This window comes from Haliotis asinina, chromosome 10, assembly GCF_037392515.1.
Source record: "Haliotis asinina isolate JCU_RB_2024 chromosome 10, JCU_Hal_asi_v2, whole genome shotgun sequence".
In the NCBI taxonomy this organism is placed as follows: domain Eukaryota; kingdom Metazoa; phylum Mollusca; class Gastropoda; order Lepetellida; family Haliotidae; genus Haliotis; species Haliotis asinina.
The window spans coordinates 30,492,045-30,513,200 of record NC_090289.1 but is presented as its reverse complement, the minus strand read 5'-3'; the positions used below and the strand labels follow the sequence as shown (position 1 = coordinate 30,513,200).

The 21,156-nt window shown below is 44.7% G+C and overlaps 1 protein-coding gene and 1 pseudogene across 1 annotated transcript; one reads left to right on the top strand and one right to left on the bottom strand.

The window, feature by feature from the left end:
* Positions 1-859: 859 nt before the first annotated feature.
* LOC137298625 (uncharacterized) lies at positions 860-1,666 on the bottom strand. Its single transcript, XM_067830913.1, has one exon. The coding sequence runs from the start codon at positions 1,664-1,666 to the stop codon at positions 860-862; it is 807 nt and encodes a 268-aa protein (XP_067687014.1).
* A 501-nt stretch (positions 1,667-2,167) lies between these two features.
* On the top strand, positions 2,168-3,291 carry LOC137298624 (uncharacterized; annotated as a pseudogene).
* The last annotated feature ends 17,865 nt before the right edge of the window (positions 3,292-21,156 follow it).

The following is a 21,156-nucleotide window of genomic DNA, read 5'->3' as shown; positions in this document are numbered from 1 at the left end:
ATTCAGTGTAAACAGCTGACTTACATTATGCTTTTTCAAAAAAGCTTTTACCCACTGATTCTTAAATTCTGAACCCATGTCGGTTTCCGTGTTTCGGTTTTCCATAAGTTGGTGAGGGCTTTCACCACTTCTTGACCTTTTGAAGACAGGAGTGGGAATTACCCACAAATAACGTGAAAATAGATCTATGATGACCAAGAGGTATTTGACCCCATCATTGTACTTTGCCAGTGATACCATGTCCATGAGATCAGACTGCCAGTGACTGTCTACACCTTCCACTATATACTTATTTCGTGGAAACTTTCTTCTGACCTTTCAACCATTTCTGAATTCGATGTAGACCAATTTTAAACTGACCCTCAGCTTTGACAGCGTCGTATAACTTCTGGGGTCCAGCATAACTACCAGGATGTTCTGGATCATAATAGATCCTGTTCAAGTAGTCTTCCCAAGGTGCCATCTCAAACTCAACTAAACATGACTCACATGCATCAATTCCTATTCCCCATCGTTTATCAAAGGGGCTAGCTTCAGCTAAGGGCTTAGGATAGGATCGAATCAATATATGTTTCAAGTCACTGTTCTGGGAGAATTTAGCCATGACAGCCTTTGTCATAATATCAAGACTGACAGTGTCCCACGCTTTCTGAGTAAAGCCTTTCACACATCGCCCAAGACGTTTTTGCTTTGCTGGTGAAGTTTCCTGTAGTATAGACTTTGCACTGTCCAAATCTCCAAAGTACATTGCTTTAGAGTACATGTAACACTGCTCAACACAATTAAATGTCATACCATTCAAGGTAAACACAGATGGATGAAAGTTGCTGAAGGGTGATTTCCATCCGTAGAAAAATAGTCAGTTACTCCACATGTCATATCCAGAAGGGTTGCAAAAAGAACACATAAGATATCCCATCTGGTTCTGATGATCCTCTTGTGCCATACAGGGAACCATGTTCTTCAGTTCGGGTACAAAGTCTGCCATCACTTCCACACAGTAACCTAATTTCTTCCACTGATCCATGGACAGCAGAATACCTTTGGCACGAGGAACCATAGACTGCATAGAGTTATCCCAACAACACTGTCGAATCTCTATCCCCGTACTATCCATGGTAACAAACACATTAGCTCCCAAATGCCATTGGGAGTTAGGTTTCCCTTCCTTGACAGCCTCTTCAATGGATCGAATAGCTCCAGGGAGTTCCATCCAGTGTTTCAAACTCAATACAATACCCCTCTTCGTTGGGTAGGCCATGCCACTCGGGTACACTTCATACTTTCTCACATGTATGCTCAAAACATCGTCCCATGTCTTGGCTGTCACATACACATTGTCACCTAGATGTAAATGGCATCTGGGATCCTGTAGTTCAGTCATCTCCTGATCTGTCTCATGTCCCAGTAATGTTAGGGCCTGTATCTCCCCGCATTCCTCTAGGGCTTTGCAAAACAGGGTGTATGCTTGAGGCCCTCGTCTAGGTAACATGTTGAGTAACTCTCTGGCCCGGTCAAAGGACAGTTTCTCCATAATCTCCGCTTTCATGAGGCAGGTAAGGACGTTAAACTGCACGAGTTTGTCGACCACCTCTTCTACACGCTGTATGGCCTGCACGAGGTGAGAATAATTCTTCCTTAGGATCTCCCGGTGAACCGTTTCCATTTTCTGTCTTCAAAGTAAACAGCTACCAGAATCAGTAGAGTCAAGAACATAGACTGGAGAGGTTACGTTCTCTTTGGCAAGTGAAGTCGGAATGATCTGGAGGGCAGACTGGGGGACCTTATATGACCCAGCTGAATCTAAAAATAAGTTGTGGGGAATTCCATGTGACTCATACTCTAAATATAGACACACCTGGTGTTCACATAATAGATTTCCATATACAATAGAGAGGAGTGACTCATACTCTAAAAATAGACTCACAAGGTGTTGACACAATGGATCTCCATATACAATAGAGAGGAGTGACTCATGGTCTAAAAAGTAGATTTTGACTCTAAAAAAACTATGTCAAATGTGGGAGCATATAGGCCCCTATACTACTGCTGTTCATGGTTTCGGAAATCATCAGCTCTGTTCTTAGCTATCCCGGTTGCCGTTTCAGTTACCTATATTGTTATCGCCGGCAACTACTTTAAGAGTTACCCATGGTCCTCTGCAAAGATGGTCCCAAATACACTTGACGTTACAAACAGTTTGGCCACCTCCGGAGAAGAATTTCTATCTGAGAATGGTGTAAGAATATCCAAAGGTTCAAATCGAGACTTGACCTTGACCCCAATGTTGGATGGGAGACAATCCAAGATGGACACTCACCGTATGTCAAACACTAAGTATCTTATATACAGGTGTGCTAAATCTGATCTCTGTGGTGGATGGTCCGATAGACTAAAGGGCATTTTAATGGGTTTCTACATCTCCATAGCAACTCGGAGAAAGTTTGGTATCGACATTACATCCCTACCGTGTAACCTGACGTCATTCCTAATTCTGTTTCCTGGAATGAAGCCAGGTTTGAAGTGATAGGAGATGGCAGGTCAGCAGTTGTGTACAATGAGATGGGCAAAGTCAGTTTGATTAGCAAATCGAAAACTCTGAATGTTACCGCCTGGTTGAAACATGACATTGCATATTTTCTTGTCAATTTGGATTATGTTGATTCCCTCAAGGTCAACAGAGTTCATTGGAAAGAATTCTCATGGATGGAAAATAAGGGAAGGGACCAAGTCTTTGCCACAGCGTACAAGACTATATTTTCTTTATCAGCATCTTTGAAAGAAGCCTTATCACGGTTTCTATCAAGAGCTAAACCAAGGGGATCATCGAAGCTCGTTTGTGCACAGATTCGACTTTTTAAAAATCCTTCAAATCCAAATGACAATAAAAATCCTAGAGGAGCTACGATGCAAGATGTGCAAAAGATTTGGAACTTCTTTAGAAAGTTTAGTGATCCGTCAACATACAAAATATTTGTCACTTCCGACTCCGAAACTGTCATGCAACAAGCCGGGAAGTTATTTCCAAGCCAAATTATGGAAAGCGAAGGAAAGGTGTTTCATATGGAACTGGGCACTGATAGAAAATCACGTTGCGATGGATGGAAGAAGGTTATTCTGGACCAGCACGTGCTGATGTCGTGTGACGTTCTGGTGTTGACATTTAGTGGCGTAGGGCGGGTAGTCGCGTACGTCAGAGGGACGCCGAAAGGCCTTTACTGTATGGTCGAACATAAGCTGGTCAAGTGTTCGCCCAGCGAACTCCGTCCGCTGTTCAATGTGTACGGATAACTTTGTTATGTTCACCAGTCTGTTCAGTACATATACTCATGGACAAAATAAGGGAACACATAAAAGCAAAGATATTCTTTTTCTAGGTTTCGTTGAACGCTTTGTTTTCAACGAGTATATTCGTAATCGATCTTCCACATGTATGTCATGCTCCTTAGGTATGAAAAGGTTCCTTTAACACAACAATACTGTATTTCCAAAGCGACGGTATGGAAGCTTTGGACAACACACGCCGTGGCAGGATCACTGAGTCTGTGAGCCACGCTTTGGTGCTAGACTGGGTATACTGTGTTTGATATGCCTCATTTATGATATGCCTCCTTTATAATATTTATATATGTCAATTACATAAATCTTGGTAAGGCTATACGTGTTCAGTGGGTGAGAAAGTGAGTTGGAGTGAGCAATTACCCCGCTTTAAGCACTATTCTAGTCATATTAGAACATTGTACCAATGTGGGGAATCGAACCTGGGCCTTTGCCGTAACAACTTATACTGAAGCTTTTATCAGTAACAAGGCGTAGAGTGAAGAACTCCTCAAATGCTGTCTCGCAGTATGGACCCGCGAAGGTCCGAGGTAGAACTGATCTTCCGTAACCCATGCTTCTCATGACTAATATGCTTGTCGTAAGGGGCGACTAATGGGATAAGGTGGTCAGACTCGCTAACTTGGTTGACACGTCATCGGTTCCCAATTGCGTAGATCGATGCTCATGTTGTTGATCACTGTATTGTCTGGTCCAGGCTTGATTATTTACAGACCATTGCAATACTGCTGGAATATTGCTGAGTGCGTCGTAAAACTAAACTCACTCACTCTCTTATAGTATGACGTAAACGTGCAACACAACACACCAATAGCTGTCAGTAACGGTATAGCCTTGGGATACTCTAAAGGATTAATTTTGTAGCTCCAGTGACGTATCGGATGGAGCTGACGAAGATTCAAATGACAAATTCTGCTGTACTCCCACAGCACTGTAATTTTTTCATACAAATATTGATGAAATGATGAAATGATCAAATAATTAGGTTACTATGTGTGGAAATATCACGTGTATCGGTATCCTTTAAAGTAGTATAGGGAATGACAGTTCTGGACCACTTTCAAGAAATGTCTCTACAAAGCCTTATTTACTAAATAAGGCTTTGGTTGGGTCATTAGCTCTTGCTACTATTACCCCTACTACAAAAAGGTTGGGTGTCTATGAAACAGTTTACCGTGTGTTGGTAGGAGGTAACACTGTGCCGTACGGTACGATCAATAATTCTTCTCTTACAAAACCCCTACCCGGCCCATCCCTCAAGTAGTACAAGTTAGGTTCGTCGGCTTTCATATCCACTTTATCTATGTTGTAAGTTTTGACTGACCATATAGGATCGGTGGCCCGCTTACGGCTATCGCCCTCGTGTTCCCCCGGCTGGTATAGATACCTCACTAGGGCCCTATCTGGTATCTGTTTCTCCTTCCCACGCAATGGAGCGGCCGACTCTGCAACTATTGATTTTAGTTTGATAGCGTCTGCCGGTTTCTTACCGGTGAGACGGGTGACTTCATGGTTGATTGCCGACACCACCTTGGGTAACCTCGTGACCCATTCAGTCGATCGTTTTCCAGGGGTGGCCATCTCCCTAGCATACTGATAGCCAAACAAGCGCTCAGCCAAAGTCCTATTAAATCTCTCAACTATGGCTTGGCTGCGATGGGCTCCGGCTGTGCCACGCCTGACCTTTGTATCGTGTTTGGCTAGCAGTTGTGACACGGCACCCATGAACTCCCGTCCGGGGTCAACTTGCAGCTCTGTTGGCCACGTCAGCGGGCTGCGTTTATATATGCGTTCGAATCCTCTGGCTACCTGGGCCGAATCTTTCGTGGTCAAGGGTTCGGCTTCCTTGTAACGACTGGCTACGTCCACTACGGTTAAGGCATACTTGTACCTCTTGTCGTGGGGTAGGAACAGTAGGTCTGCCTGGTGAACGCTATTAGGTATGTTAATACCGAACCTCCTTCTAGGCACGTAGCGTGGTGCCGGCAAATAGATCTGCCACAGGGCTTGTTTTTCAAGCCACGCTTTGGCTTCCTCCGGGGGTACTCGCGCTATTTTAGCTAGCTTATCTACTGCGCTAGCTCCTTTCCAGTACCCACGCGGGCTGTAGTAAACAGCCTCAAATTTTTTCATGTCCATACGCGTATGTGTTTATCCCATCAATAGCTATCCAACGTTTCGTGTCCATAGGCGACAGGGACGTCTTGTTTATAGTCAGTCCGTATATCTTATGTCCATCACTTCTAAGTGTGTTCATTTTATGTCTAAAGGTACGGGTCTTGAACAGGGCTTCCTTGAATCTGGCGTGTTTGATGTGTTGTTTCACCACATACTTCTTAACCCCCTTAGCCTTCCGGATCTCACTATTGTCGGCTTTCAGTATGGAGTACATCTTAGGTCTCAAACCTATGTACTCGGCTATGGGCGTGCCAGCACACTCGTCCTTCATCTTACCTAGGACCTTTTTATTTACCGTACTGTGTATAGCATGGGTCTTAGGGTAGTCGCTGGTGTCGTGTAAATCGAGGTGTTTTTTCATGTCCTCGTACACGTCCTCGGTTCGAATCTCCATCAGCAGGGAATCCGTGTCAGTGTACAGCACTTCACACCTGGCACCGTACTGTTTCTTGAGCTCGTTGTAGTAAAAGTCGTACATCAGGTGTTTGGATAAATCGAGGATGCTCATCCCCACGTAAACAGGCCGGTTGAATTTTATGTGGCTTTTCTTCATGTGTAGGGCAACCAGGTTGTCTGTGAATATCTTACTACGGTTGAATGCCGGACTGGCTATCAATCTCCTGAGCTTGTCTTCTTCACTCGACCGAACCAGCTTCACGGTCACGCGTTTCCTCAGGTTCTCCATAGTCTTACCAAACACCGAGTTGTTCATGAGCTTGTAGAGATTTTTCTCAAAATCACTGGTGGCTTTTTTTCGTAGGTCTGTGTTCATTCTGATGTAGGGCTCCATCCATGGACTCTGGTCGAACATGAGCACCCTGTGTATTTTGGTCAGCCTCATACCCAACGACAGGTACAGCTGTAGGTTGCGATAGTGAACGATGTACTTGGTCTTATTCATTAAGTTAGGCACGAGTTTTTCAACGTCTGTCACACGCCCACCTGACAAGTTATGTTGGTACTCAGACATCCAGTCTGGGTTAACCCTCATACGTTCGGGGGCCAGGGGGTAGCTGTTGTGTGATGTGTGTAATTCCTTGGGATACTCTAAGTCAACCTCGAGGATATACCCTTTGTTCGAATCTGGTGCAACCCCCATAACATCAACGTGTGGTACCCATTCGAATCCCCCTGTAGGTAGATACTGGCTCATGGCCCAGCCGTACAGGTTGTTTGCGTCGAGGTAGAGAATGTGATTGGTTGGCTTGTTAGGATCGTAACCTTTCACGTATTGATTATTTGCTTTAGCGTATCGTTTGGATACCATGGAAATCCCACCTCGCAAGCCTTTCTCAATGAATAGGTGCATGTCGTAATCTGTGAGCAATTCCAAATTAACTCCGGTCTTTTTAAGCAAGGCGTCCCACGACAGACCTGGACTGGTGTAATACCATGCGGGGTCGAGTTTATACTGCTTTAAACATGTCCGCCTAAACGTTTCAAACACGTCGGCTAACAGCAGTACATCTGTCCTCAAGTACAGGTCGTGATAATCACCCAGGTTCTTACAACCCAGTTTATTCCATACGTTAGTCGCGTGCGAGTAATCATCTCGTGAGACGGACGCCTCATTCAGCTTGCTATAAAAGCAGTCAATAGGGGGTAGTCTGGTCTCGGTGAACTTGGCCCAACTATCCATGTACTCATAGGGGTACACACCCTTCCTCATAAGCAGGGGTCTAGTCTCGGCGTCTGTGTATCGATCGGTGATAGGGAAGGTATTGTTGGCCTTGACCAGACTGTCGAGTGACGACAGGAGGAACTGAAACGAGTCAATGAACCTAAGTCCGTTTAAGCTGAAGGAGATGTATCTCTCCATGTTGTTGGGGATGCACGTTATATTACCATCGATTTTCGCGATGGCCTGCATGATCAAGTGTGAGTCGTACCCTCTCAAGTTGTGAAAGACAATGGGGATGTTTATTGTCTTAGGGTTGATTTTAAGCTTGAGGTTGCACGCGTTGTGAGCGGCGCCTCTATACTTACCAGTTATGTGACAGTGATCTCTCACCGAATCACCGTTAAGTGGTGATTCACACACGTGACAGTTAGTGCTACTAGCGTGGGCTAGCCTGTCGACTCGGGTCAGACGCATGGGAGCGATTTTATACAATGCATTCCTAATAATTTTTTCTTCCTCCTGCAAACACTTTAGAAACCTTTCAGCCGCGTCAGGCCCCCTATACACTACCGGAGCTTTCGTTTCCCCGTCACAACGGACGACAATGTATCCAAACGAACAGGCTTTATGCTCTTGTGTTTTGTGGGTGAAGCTACCACTGGGAGCCTCGCCGGCGGCAGCCACTAAGGCTTCGAAGTCGGCGTATATAATATAAGGCACAGACATTTGATTCTTGTGGTTACTGAATTTTAGGATATTGTCACCTTCCTTAGGCATGTCGACTCGTATGGCCGTCTGCCCCACACCTTGACAATCATCCCGGTGGGATTCTAATAAATCAGCTCGGGTGAAGCCATGTAGGCATCGTACACAAAAGTGTTTTTCCCCATCGTGTTTCGACTGGTCGTGCAACAACCGGCTGAGATGTTTTATCCACGTGTAGTGATACTTTTCACCTCGTTGGATCATGAATATATTGATAACTTGGCGATCCTTCACCGGGCTGACCCTGTGTACTATTGTTGTGTTACCTTCGTGCCCAAAGACATTTATAGCCAGATTATTCTGTTTTTCTACTTTAGTGATCTGGGATATGGGGGTGGGTTCATCTATACCATCCCAGTTGAGCCCATCGTCTTGGGGATAGCTAGAAAGCCTATCTGAATGAGTGCCAGCTGGAAATAAGGCTGACCTGATAGCTAACCTCAGGCAATCGTTTCCTCTATTCTTAACGTTTACTATAGCATGTTTGTTCCTATAGTAGGGAGGCAAGGCTAGGTATGACCCGCCTCTGAACGGCACGTAGTTAGCTATGTCTAGATAGACATTATCGATTTTATCTACAGCCCACCCGGACCCCAAGTGTGTGTAGCGTTCTAGGTATTCTCGTATCTGCTGAAAACTGGTATCGATTGATGTATCAATGGTCTCTGTATGTGTGGCGACCTCTTGTTGACCTCGGAAGTAAGGCTGAACATATTCAGTGGTACTCCCAACCTGCTTATCGAGCGACATTTTCACTGTGATCTGAAACTTGATACTTCCTAGGTTATTTAGTTCCTGGTTGACCTTATCAGCTATCAGAGGCTTGATATCTGTAATGTCTATGTTTCTATCAACGTGCATGCGCCAACCTCTCAAATAGTTGCCTACAGCGCGCTCAGTGCGCACGAACTGTAGGTCAATAGCTCTATTCTGTCGTAATAATTCTACAAGCTGTGGTTTTCTCATACGGGAATACCCGCCTAAACCCAAATCGTGTGCCTCGGCTTTCAGTTGTTTTACAGTGGGAGGTTTTGCTACGGGGGCATGTGATAACAATGCGGTTAACCCGGCTCTCCCCAGGTTTGAATAACCCGTGTATCCAAGCTGTTTTGCTTGAGCTTTTAATTGTGTTACCGTAGGAGGGGCTTCTAAACCTAGTAATCTCAACAATGCTGACTTACGCATTCGAGAATACCCGATCACACCTCTCTGTTTTGCGACCCTCTTCAGCTCGCGCACAGTAGACATCGTGTTTACACCTAAGAGAACCAATGTCTAATTGCTTCACAGTAAAGGGAGGTAACCCTTTCACGCACTGGAGTCTATCTTGAGCAGTCGCCTACGTTCTTTTATGTAGCCTTTTTTATTCTCGTAGATGAGTTGATGTCTGACTACGTTCGCTCCGTGAGCTTTACATAGACAGTAGTGTCCTTTAACCCCGATACCACACACAGAACACGTGTAGTTAGGACTTCCCATATGGAAACAACAGAACCCCTGATTCCTGCATTTCCTACCACAGGCCTCGGTCTTCCCCATAAGTATGTATTCGCATCGGTATGGAGCGGGTCTCATGTTTACTTATATAGATATTTTAATTTAATTGCTTCGCAACCAACGCAGTAGCTGCTATACCCAACACTATGAAGCCCAGTTCACGATTCATTTGTCCCTTGGATGGTGTGTAGTACTGAGTGAGTGTGGGTTTATTGAGCGGTTCCAATTGTTTACCAGTTAGTAGATAGTATTCTTTCATTGCTTCATCGACATCGTAGAATGTTTTAATGGCATGGTTTTCACGCTTGAGTTGTTCGTTAATAAAATCGATCCTCTGGAGGCGTTTTTTAACGTACTCGTCCTGTGCTCTTTGTAATTTCTCAGTAGCGAGATCGTGTCGCTTCCTTTCTTCCTGTATTTCAGCCGCGTGATCATCTCGTAGTTTCGAGAAGAGGAAATTACTCCCGGAAAATGCCAGGGCATTCACTAACGCCCCACCGACCATCATAGCAATCGTGGCCATCCCTATATTTAGTTCATTATATTATCAGGTATTATTCCTTGTTTTACTAGGATGTCTTTTGTGGCCATCGCCATACCAAGGTTCATTATGAGCATACCCATATCCTGCAGGTTGAAATCTAGCTTGATAGTTGGTTGTTTAAGCACCATTTTAGTCAACCGAGCGTACCCTACTGCTAGACTGGCTACCACTGTGGCGTGGTATGCGTCGTTGACGAACGTTTTCCCCTCAGGCATTATGTATATGATATAAAATATTAAAATTATAACATGATATGCGGGTCGACAGTGGGGGTGGGGGGCTCACTGTTGGGTGGGGGCTCACTGTGGGAGGGTACCCCCACGTATAACCACGAGATAGCAAAGGCAGCAGTTACACCTACAACCAACAACAGTCGGGGGTTGGTCACTTTATGTTGGTTACACCACCGTTTTTTACCGGCAGCTACTCTCTTAGGATTCTTCTGTCTGGTTACTGTTTGTGAAGGGGTCACTTCCCTCACTGTGGGGGTTTCCCCCAGTGGGGTTTCCCTCACTGTTGGGGGTTCCTGTGAAGGGGTCACTTCCATCACTGTGGGGGGTATCACCTCGGGAGCAGCATCCATCTATACTATTATTATTAGTTTTTCTCTCAAATTGACAATGTTTTGCCGTGATAATCGCCGCCGTCACTGGAGCCAACAACATGCCATATTTGTGGTACAGCCCGCAGCTGATAGAGCTCACGGCGTGTTCGATAAAAGGGTCTTTCTCGAGGTCTTCCCACAGGTAAAGTCGGCGCTCTGGTGGAATGGGAAAGAAGTATGATACAATACCGGTGTATATCTGGGTCATAGCCGATCCTATTGTCTTTGTCATTTCTGCTCCGAGCCGGGACTCGTATCTAGCGTACAGCTTATCGATTTCTTCGGCTGACATTTTGTGAATTTTATCCGGAGTGTAGTCTCCAAAGTAATGTTTGGCTTTGCCGCCAACAGCCAACGCCACCAGTTTCTCTCGCTTGTCATCAGTGGGGCCTGCCGGCGGCGTGGGGGAACCCTCCACAGACAATTGTTCGAGCAATTCCTCACACTCCATCTTATAATATAACAAGTAAGATTTAGTTTTAACTATATAATACCCGATGCAGACAAAACACAGAGAAATGAAGGTTAAGTTGCACACGACAAATACTTCAAATATCATAGCTATGCTTAGCATTTGCTTAGCTTTAGCTTAGCTTTGCTTAACTTTGCTTAGCTTTGCTTAGCTTTGCTTAGCATACTATATATGCTACTGGTTGGTCGGTCTTGAGCACGAGCTTAGCGTGTTTAGTTTCAGCGAGCTGTTTCTTCACCCGTTCCCGTTCTAATTTGCTCATCACATCGTTCTCTCTCAAACACTCCTCAAACGAATCCCTGTCCTTGCAGTGAAATAAGGCCACCCATCGCGTCTGCTCCCTGAGGTCTTTCAACACCGAGTTGAACTTCTGCGTTAGCACCCAGACGCTGTGATTTGCATGCCGGCCGGAGAAGGCCAGGTACGATAGCATGTCTCTCTTTTTTGTTATCTCGCGATTAGCGCTGCAGTCGTCCAGTATGAACAGCTTCGGTTCCCCCTTAAATTTCTCGTGGAGAGCTTTCAACCAGTCCTGCAGGCGTGTTCCAGGGTCGATTTTGTGTACGTCCGGGTCCGTCATCACCCAAGGTCGCGCGTACGTTTTATTCATGCTCAGAGTAGGGCACATGATAACGATGTTATCGAACACATCCTTGTAGTAACCCTCCAACATATCCAACACGAAAACGGTCTTCCCACAGCCAGTCTGCCCGCACACTATGGCGCAGTGTGGGTCAGTGGGTAGTTGTGGGTACCCCTGGGGGGTGTGGGGGTCTCCCCCACTAGTAGATGGCTTGCACGAATCTCCCATTGTCTATATTAAGTTGCGCGTCCATAATAACGTACAGATATAATTTCAACTTACCAGCGGATTGAGCCTTCTTAGTAATCTGGATGGTTATCCCTTCGCTGCCGTTATCTATACGGCGCCCGCTACCCCGTGCAGTTTATCATCATCCGTGGATCGCATGTCCAACCATAGGGCGTACTTGGTGGTCAGGTATTCACCGATCTGCACGGAGCCTAGGTCCAGGTCCTTTGTTATGTAGTCCCCCACTGGTAGCTTTTTTATCTCATCCCACTGCTGGTGTGGTCTCATACCATGACTGAACAGCTGGTTGGGCACGCCCTCGATGGTCACTTCCACCTTTTCAATCTCGGGGTTGAAAAACTTCTCGCTGTCCCTCCGGAATGGATCGTAATACTCCACGGGGACGACCAGGATACCTTTCATCGATCGCGCCGACACGTTCAGGTTGATATTCCACACAGTGTCGCTCTTATCTCGCACGACTGATCTATGCCTCAGTACGCGATCGTACAGGATAGCCATCTTCCCAGAGTACTGGCTTCGAACCTGCCTGGCCAGCTCCGGGCTAGTGACCATGTCGAACTCCAGAGAGATGTTGTCTATGGCATAACTGGCCTCATCACCGTTCGGCGTACGCACTACTTTGCTATAGTCGTTAAACGTGAGCTCGTATTCGAGCCTATCACCCAGCGCGGCCTGGTAAAACGGCGCGTGTCCCGTGAGCAACTCGAAGTCGAGCGGCACGCAGAATCGATTCCCGTATGCTCGAGCGATGGCCTTTTCACCGTCCGATAGCTTGTCTTGCTGGTCTTGCGTGAAGACATACCCTATGCTTGCCCGGGTTGATTTGCTGATGCCCTGGTACACATCATTGACTCGTTCTCCCTCGCTTTTCCAGAGATCCCTGTAGCAGTGAAACACGTCGCTGTCGTCGATACTCAGCACCTCGTTACCGCTGATCTTGACGGTCGTTTTCTTAATGATAGCTCGACCCACGTTCCGCACTAGCTCGCGTTTGTCGTTGTTGGAGGTCAACGTGATATTGAACGCCAGTCGAACAGTGCCTGGTACAATGAGGTCATTCTCACCAAGGTTTGGAAATCTAACCAGCAGAGTTTGATTCTGGTCTATCTTGCTGGGATTGTTGGTGATGGTCACCGACTGGCGCACGGCTCTGGCTCCTAATGGCTCTCTCAATCTTCTGAAAGGATCTATTTTTCTGCCGTACATTGTTATATAAAAGAAATATATTTTTAATACTAATGGATGAAGACATAGATATGACGGAGATGCCGGGCGCTAGTGCCCAGGCATTCGATGATGAGCAGGAGACCTCATTTACTAGTTCACCATTGAACCAAGAACTCTTGGAAACAACGGTAAATGATTATTACGAAAGTTTAAGAAGAGATAAAAACTACGTTGAACCACAGGGTCGATACCATAAGAATTTTTTTATTGATACAAAGGGTGTTCTACGCCTTAAGTCTGACCCAGGGGTTGACCTCTTTAACAAGAGCAATAAAAAACCACTGGCCTTGTCAACTCTAGCCAGCCGCCATGGTGTCGAATTTATCCGTAAAAATCTAAACATGAATGATTACGGTGGTGCAATACCTAAGGCCGTTAAAGAAGATCTGCAAGCTACCAGATCCCACCTCACCATTAGAGATGAAATGACACCACAGCGTGCTACAGAAGCCTCGGACAGCATAGAAAAACTGTTGAGCACCTACTGGGACAAACCGTTACCGGGGTTTGACTTTCCGGTAAGGGAACTGCGCGGCTTAGACGAAGCCGTGAAACGCGTGCGTGGAGAACTCGTGAACAACATGGGGAAACTGAACGAAATCAACGAGCACATCGCTAGGGAAAAAACCAAACTCAACGAAACTGAAAACGATGATATGAAGCGTCGTATCAATGAACGACTATGTGATTTAGAAGACGAGAGACGTACACGATTGGAATCCGCTTCCTCGAATCGTGAACAGCTTCGATCCCAGATCAGTCGTATTCGGGAAACAATCGATAGAATACTGAACGAGGATACAACTTTAGCCAACAGGATTCGGATATTGTTCCGGGAGCAAGGGATCACCATCGCCAGCATTCTGACTGCATTGGGTTTCATTATATCAACCCTGGTGGTGTCACTGGTGGGGGGAACCCCCACACCTGCCGGCGGGGGAACTCCCACTCCCACAGGCGGTGGTGTTAAAGACTGGATAAAAAAACTCGGGGAAGGCCTAGCTAAACTGGCTGGTAAAGCCGCCGAAGCCCTTCCCGGCATCCTGGGTAGCATCGTCTCGTGGTTGTTGAGCGCTCTGTCTAAAACTGCCATGTGGCTCAGTCAAAACCTGTGGGCAGCCATCGTCGCCGTGGCGGGTCTGGTGTACGTAGCGGCTAAGAAATCTTTAACCAAATAAGTCCCAAAGTTACCCCACCAACCACCAGGGCCGTTTTATTATCAATATGCTGCTGATAGGGGGGTACCCCCACATGTATATGGGTGTGTGTGGGGGGCACATGAATTTTAGGCTCCGGAGGTGGCGCCACTATACCCTTTTCACGTGGTGGGATGTGTGGGATATAGGGGGTGTTAATATCGGGGTTGATACCCAACTTTTGGTCCGCCGTGGCTATGACTATTTTGTTGTTATAACCCACCACTTTTTTTATTCTCAGTTGCATATCACTCGGAGCCATGTACAACCCCACGCCGAATACGTAATTGACTTTCGATCTGGCGTATTCTAACACGTTTTGGTAACGGTCGATGGCCCTCGGGAGATCAACTGGAGAATTGATAGCATCCTCAACGTTGGAAACGAACTGTTTCTGAGCGTCGTAAGCAGTTCCCTTACCGAGGATGTTGGAACGCGTCATAGACTGCGCACCCAACAGCGCCCACACGTACGTTCGAATCGAGTCGTTCAAGCGTATTGTACCAGCACGAGTGAATTCTTTCAATGTTTTTGAAATCATTTTAGTCCAGGCTGTGGCTGCATCAGGATTGGTTTGTTTTATACAGCTGACATGGATCTTTTCATTCGTTGTGGGACCTGTAAATGTATGACGGTTTGGGTTGTATGAACCATCTTTAGAACCGGCCTGATATGTTCCGGACCTGTAGAAGTACACGAGAACTATACCGAGACCATGGTTCACACCAGGAAGGCGAAAGTCTTTATTCGTTGGAATCTCAAACTCCCCACAAATACGTTCATAAGCGCGTCTATCATAGGGGTTATTCGTCATACTCCACGCTTTATCTTGGGGAAGAGGAGCACTTATTTCCTTCAATATTCGTCTCGTTTGATAATAAATATGAAACAAAATAACCGCCTTACTCAGTTCATCTATACCGTAGTCTGGTGTCACACCCGACCCTGTCGTCGCACACCACACAGCAAAGTTGAGTTGGTTCTGCCAAAACTGCATTGGGTTTTGATTCCAGTTTACCACCGCCTGCGCGTTATTAACGGACACGATATAGTTTTCAAAGATATTAATAAAGGTTGTTTTAAACCCCGTACCATCTGCATTCACCACGATTTTCAAGTGTGCTAAATCCATATTATAATATATAAATTATATATTATAATATGTACATAACACTTCCAGGGATAACGAGCGGTGAGGCCGTTCAGCTGACGCACGCGATCGATAACACGTCAGGTCAACTCGAAGTCGCACTCTGCGATATCACCTACCTACCGCAATGGACTAACATCAACGCCAGCAACAATAAGCTGTTCGTCAGTGGAACTCGCAGTCAGATAACTGACGGCTACTACAGCGTGTGCTCTCTAAACGACGAGGTCTTCAAACCCCTGGGAGCCGAACTCAAGATGAACGACTCAAACGGTACAGTGGTGTTAATCAACAACGGAAGAAACCCCTTGAGGCTCGGCCGACCATTAGCGAGGATACTCGGTATGTCTCCTGACGAGATAAAACCAACAACAACCGTCACAGGCACGAAGTTACCCGACCTAGTTACGTACCGAGAGCTGTACATTCATCTCGATCAGGTGAGCACAACGTATAACATTCAAGGAGGTCACCCTTCCACTATACTGAGAGCAGTGCCGGTAAAAACTGAGAAATACAACGACGGTAGAACCGAGTCGTTTTCACCACGGCAGTATAAGAGATTAACCCAGGGCAACATACCTGAGCTGACAATATCGGTGTTAGATATAAATCATAATCCTGTAAATATAGGATACCTCAGCTTAACGCTTCATGTAAAATGACCAGCGCACAAGGGCCCGGAGTGAAAAAATGCGTCAATATCGGGATCTCCGACCTCGGAGACACGCGCGGTTTCGACGCTCCCGGAGTAGATGGTAAATCGTACGCCTTGCAACTGAAAAACAACATTTACAAACGCGTTGAAATCCCCTCCGGTGGAACCCTAAGTGATATGATAGATACCACAAGAGCAACAGTCAACACTAAGTACGCCCTTGTCAACACCGGTGATAATAATTGGATAATATACCCATCGTTCGGGGGTAAACTGTTCGACTTAGACGATGTTGAGAGCACTACCGTCGTCCAAAACAAACCATATATGCTCGTCTTCACCGAAGATAACAAGTGGGTGTTGTTACCCGATAACGACGACTGGTTTCTCAATATTAGACTCGTCTCCCCTTACGTGTTTACGGATAACAAAGACAACCACCTAAACAAAGTCGTGAACAATGGAGCCCTGCTCGTGGCTTACGTCCCAACTCAGAGACATAGCGTAGTCGTCAGCCCAGTCAACACTATGGCAGCCCACATGCTATCGAGTAAACCAGCCATACAAAACGTGAAATTGCAGTTGGTGTCTGAATTCGAAGGTGTGGTCACTATACTAGAGAGTCTACCGGCAAACTCAACACTGATCATCAAAGTCTACCTACAGGAACCATCGGGGAATGATGTCGAGATCGTGAAGGGGATCAAACTCGGGTGGGTGAAACGACACCAGTATCAAGTTTGCAACGTTTACGTGCGGGTGGGTGTCGGCTCCAACACCAGTCTGCAGGGGGTCAACGTGATCGTGGAAAACAAGATATCACTAATCAATATCTTCCTGCCTGACAACATACACTTCATGGGTATGAAGTTAACCCCTGAATTATTATCAGAAAACCAGTTGGAAATTATATCGTAATAGTATAATAATGACCAGTCATCGTCCCAACACTACGCTTAACGACCTAGGAGATACGGAGGGATTCGATCAGCCTGGTGAGGAAGATGAATTATACATCCTGCACTTCAAAGACAACGTGTACAGACGGGTGTCGTTATCAGATTTAAAAGAGCCTAAATGGCTGATCAACTTAACAATCACCTCACCTTATATCACATTAAAAGAAGAAAAGGGGGGGTACATCTCTAAGATTAGGAATAACGGTATCTTGCCCGGGGATTTCATTACGGAGAATAACGCAACAGTCTCGATAGATTCTTATATTGGAGAAAAAAGTAGGTTAAGTTCTGACACAGAAAGTAAATTAACATTTAGCAGTAAGTTTTTTTTACCCAAGGAGCATCTTGATCAAATAAACTACCTCTACACAATCATCATAGAAGTCGTCTTTACGTATTTTAACCAGGAAAACTCCTCGAAAGGACGCCAAATTTTACCCGGGTTGACAATACACTGGTATAACGAACACGTAGGTCAATATTGCCGTATTGTTATACAACGGGATACCCCCATGGGTCCTATAAACCGCTTAATAAGCCTCCCTGGGTTTTTTATTACAACAGAAAAGTCTATTGGCTTCACACCTATTATCCTTAATTATGATCTATCCCTTGTAGGCTTCAAATTCATTCGTGAAATATTAACTGAAACCCAATTAAAATATTTTTCAAAATATATATTATAGATGGGTCTGTACCCAGTCGTAGAGGAAGTAGCGAAGACGCTGGAAACCGTAGATGGGTTCCGCTTGAGACAGTTATGTGATGTGAAACGTCAACTAGAACAAGACCGTGACACGCGGAAAGCATTATGTAAAAAGTACAATAGAGCTTTCAATATCGTGGACGGGGTTGACACTACCCTTATGGCAACCAGCATGGGACTAGGGGCGGCAGGCGTTGGGTTGTTGGCTACCATCGTGGCTGCACCTATAGTGCTAGGTATTGAAATAACGGCTGGGGTGGCAGGGTTGGCAGGGTTGGCGCTTAAGTTAGTATCACGCAGACTTAATCGTAAGGCATTGAAACACGACGAGATCAGGGTTCTGGCCGAAGCAAAGCTGAACACAGTGAGTGAGCGAATTTCCACGGCACTCTCTGACAGTAAGATCTCAGAAGAGGAGTTTCGTTCAATCCTATCTGAACTCAAAAAATATAACGGAATGAAACAAGATATTCGGTCCAAGTCTCGTAAGTCTGCTATCAGCGAGGACGAGAAAAAAAAGTACATAGAACAGGGGATACAAAAAGCCCAGCAAGCCTTTATTATGAACACCAAAGAGATCGTAGGCGGTTCACGTTAAACTGTTTCATCGATATAAACATAACATAGGGGAACACGAGGGCGATAGCCGTAAGCGGGCCACCGATCCTATATGGTCAGTCAAAACTTACAACATAGATAAAGTGGATATGAAAGCCGACGAACCTAACTTGTACTACTTGAGGGATGGGCCGGGTAGGGGTTTTGTAAGAGAAGAATTATTGATCGTACCGTACGGCACAGTGTTACCTCCTACCAACACACGGTAAACTGTTTCATAGACACCCAACCTTTTTGTAGTAGGGGTAATAGTAGCAAGAGCTAATGACCCAACCAAAGCCTTATTTAGTAAATAAGGCTTTGTAGAGACATTTCTTGAAAGTGGTCCAGAACTGTCATTCCCTATACTACTTTTAACATTGAACAGATGACATTCCGACTGGAAAACAAGACTGATCTGGAAATGTTTAGGCATATTCCGGAATATTCATGACTTGTATATTCTGACCTTGGTTCTGGAAGCTGTTTTCATATAATCAGGGGAGACAATCTCGCATTATATCTCACAGGACTATGTGAGCATGCCTTGCTGCATCAGGCAAATACTAGATAAAGCAAATATATGTATTGCTTTTGAAGTGGTTTTTTTCAGTTTGTTTTTCTGCTTACTTATTGAACGAGCATCATGTGTGTGTGTGTGTGTGTGTGTGTGTGTGTGTGTGTGTGTGTGTGTGTGTGGTTTGCTATCAAATGACACTCGCTCCTGTGCAAACATTGCTGTTATTATTTAAAAAAAGGATTTTTCAACACATTTTTAAACATAATATTAGAAGAACCGTGAGAAGAATTATTCCCGTTGTTATTTCTGTGTTGATGTTAATGATGTAATACTTATTACTTAGAAGAGATTTGATGACATAGATGAATGAGTCAACGTCATGGAAAAATGATATTGGTTAAATCTCTCTCTCTTTCTTTCTTTCTTTCTTTCTTTCTTTCTTTCTTTCTCCCTCCCTCTTCAAGCGTCAAGCCGGAGACACTCGGGTTCGATTCTCCGTATGGGTACAATGTATACATCAGTATGGTATGGCCTGGTGTCCCAAGCCGTGATCTTGCTGGAATATTGGTAAAAGGGGTGTAAACCCCCTTAATCACTCATGTGGGAGGTAAACCCGAAATTATTGCTGCTAAAATGGGATACAATTCTTTTAAATATCCTGTCTGGTAACGGCATATAACCATCCGCAGGATTAATTTCAGCAATACGAGGCTGTGAATTAATTGAATGTAAACTATCCCATGGTTAATTTCAGCAATACGAGGCTGTGAACTGATTAAATGTAAACTATCCCAGGGTTAATTTCAGCAATATGAGGCTGTGAAACAGACTGAATGTAAACTATCCCAGAGTTCATTTCAGCAACATGAGGCAGTGAATTGATCGAATGTAAATTATCCCCGAGTTAATTTCAGCAATATGAGGCTGTGAATTGACTGAATATAAACTATCTGAGACTTAATTTCAGCAATATCAGGCAGTGAATTGATCGAATGTAAATTATTCCCGAGGTAATTTCAGCAATACGAGGCTGTGAATTGATTGAATGTAAACTATCCCCGAGTTAATTTCAGAAATATGAGGCAGTGACCTGATTCTAAGTAATCATCTGTAGGGTTTATTTCAGCAAAGCGTTCGCAGCCATCATCTTCTTCTCATTTATTTTCCTCAACCTCCTTGCGAAGTGTAATAGTTTTGTAAATGTATAAAGAGATATCGATTTGTAGTTGCCATTCTTTTCTGATTCTCTACACAGATTAGAGGTTCGCTTGACCAAATGACTTGGCAGCGCCGCTGTATTCCATTGTTTTGTTTCTTTCTTTTCAAACGCTTCACCTAGCAATACCCCAGCTATGTGACGACGGTTGGTACATAATCGAGTCTGGACCAGACAATCCAGTGACTGGCATCTGTAGACTTGATCTTCTCAATTGGGATACGACAAGGACACGATACGACAGTCACGTCAGCTTGCCTGACACCCCGATACCGTTTGTCGCCTCATATGACAAACATGGGTAGCTGAAGACCAGTTCTAACCCAGGTGATCACAGGTACTATAACCCTTGTGGCAAATGACGGATATTGCATTCAGTCATTACCACATAATCTGATTTGTATGTATAAAGTAAAACCATCCAGTTATCTCCCTTGTACTATTGTTTTCGATCTTTCATCCAAAACATTTAATGACCTATTTTAAAAGCTCACGCATATAGGTATATAGCATAACACGGTATTTACTGAATTAACCAATGTTACAGCTATGTTTTTTGCTATTGGCAATAACGTTTTCAACACGTAACCGATTTCCTGGACATATCTATTTTCAAACACAAACACACAGAGGAATCAATCTATTTATTATTGAGGGTGATTTGTTCAGGAACAGCGAGTATAAAATCCAACAAATGTTAAAACTCAATGCAAAAGAATAACCCTTCTTGATTATCCTCAGAAAAAAGATTCCATTTTGTGAAAAATAATTTGCTTGGATCTCTAAAAGTTTGTGACGACACTGGGTGTTTATGAAATGGGTAAAACTAGTGAAGATCAGAGTTAAAATTGATCTTCAGTAAACTATGCTTTACGTAAGAGTCGACTAGCGGGATCAAGTGGTTAGGCTCGCTGACACTATTAGAAACTGAAAATGATGTATGCCGTACAGGATAACATCGATTTTGATAACACACTAGTCCACTGAAATACTTTTTATGAACACAATACAAAAACTTCGAGATACTTCCTCTGTTTATAATTTCAACTTACTTCAGAAAGTTTTCGGCAGA

What these genes read in the sequence shown, in the direction of transcription:
- LOC137298625 (XM_067830913.1), bottom strand. Translation starts at nt 1,666, where the DNA reads ATGGAAACGGTTCACCGGGAGATCCTAAGGAAGAATTATTCTCACCTC.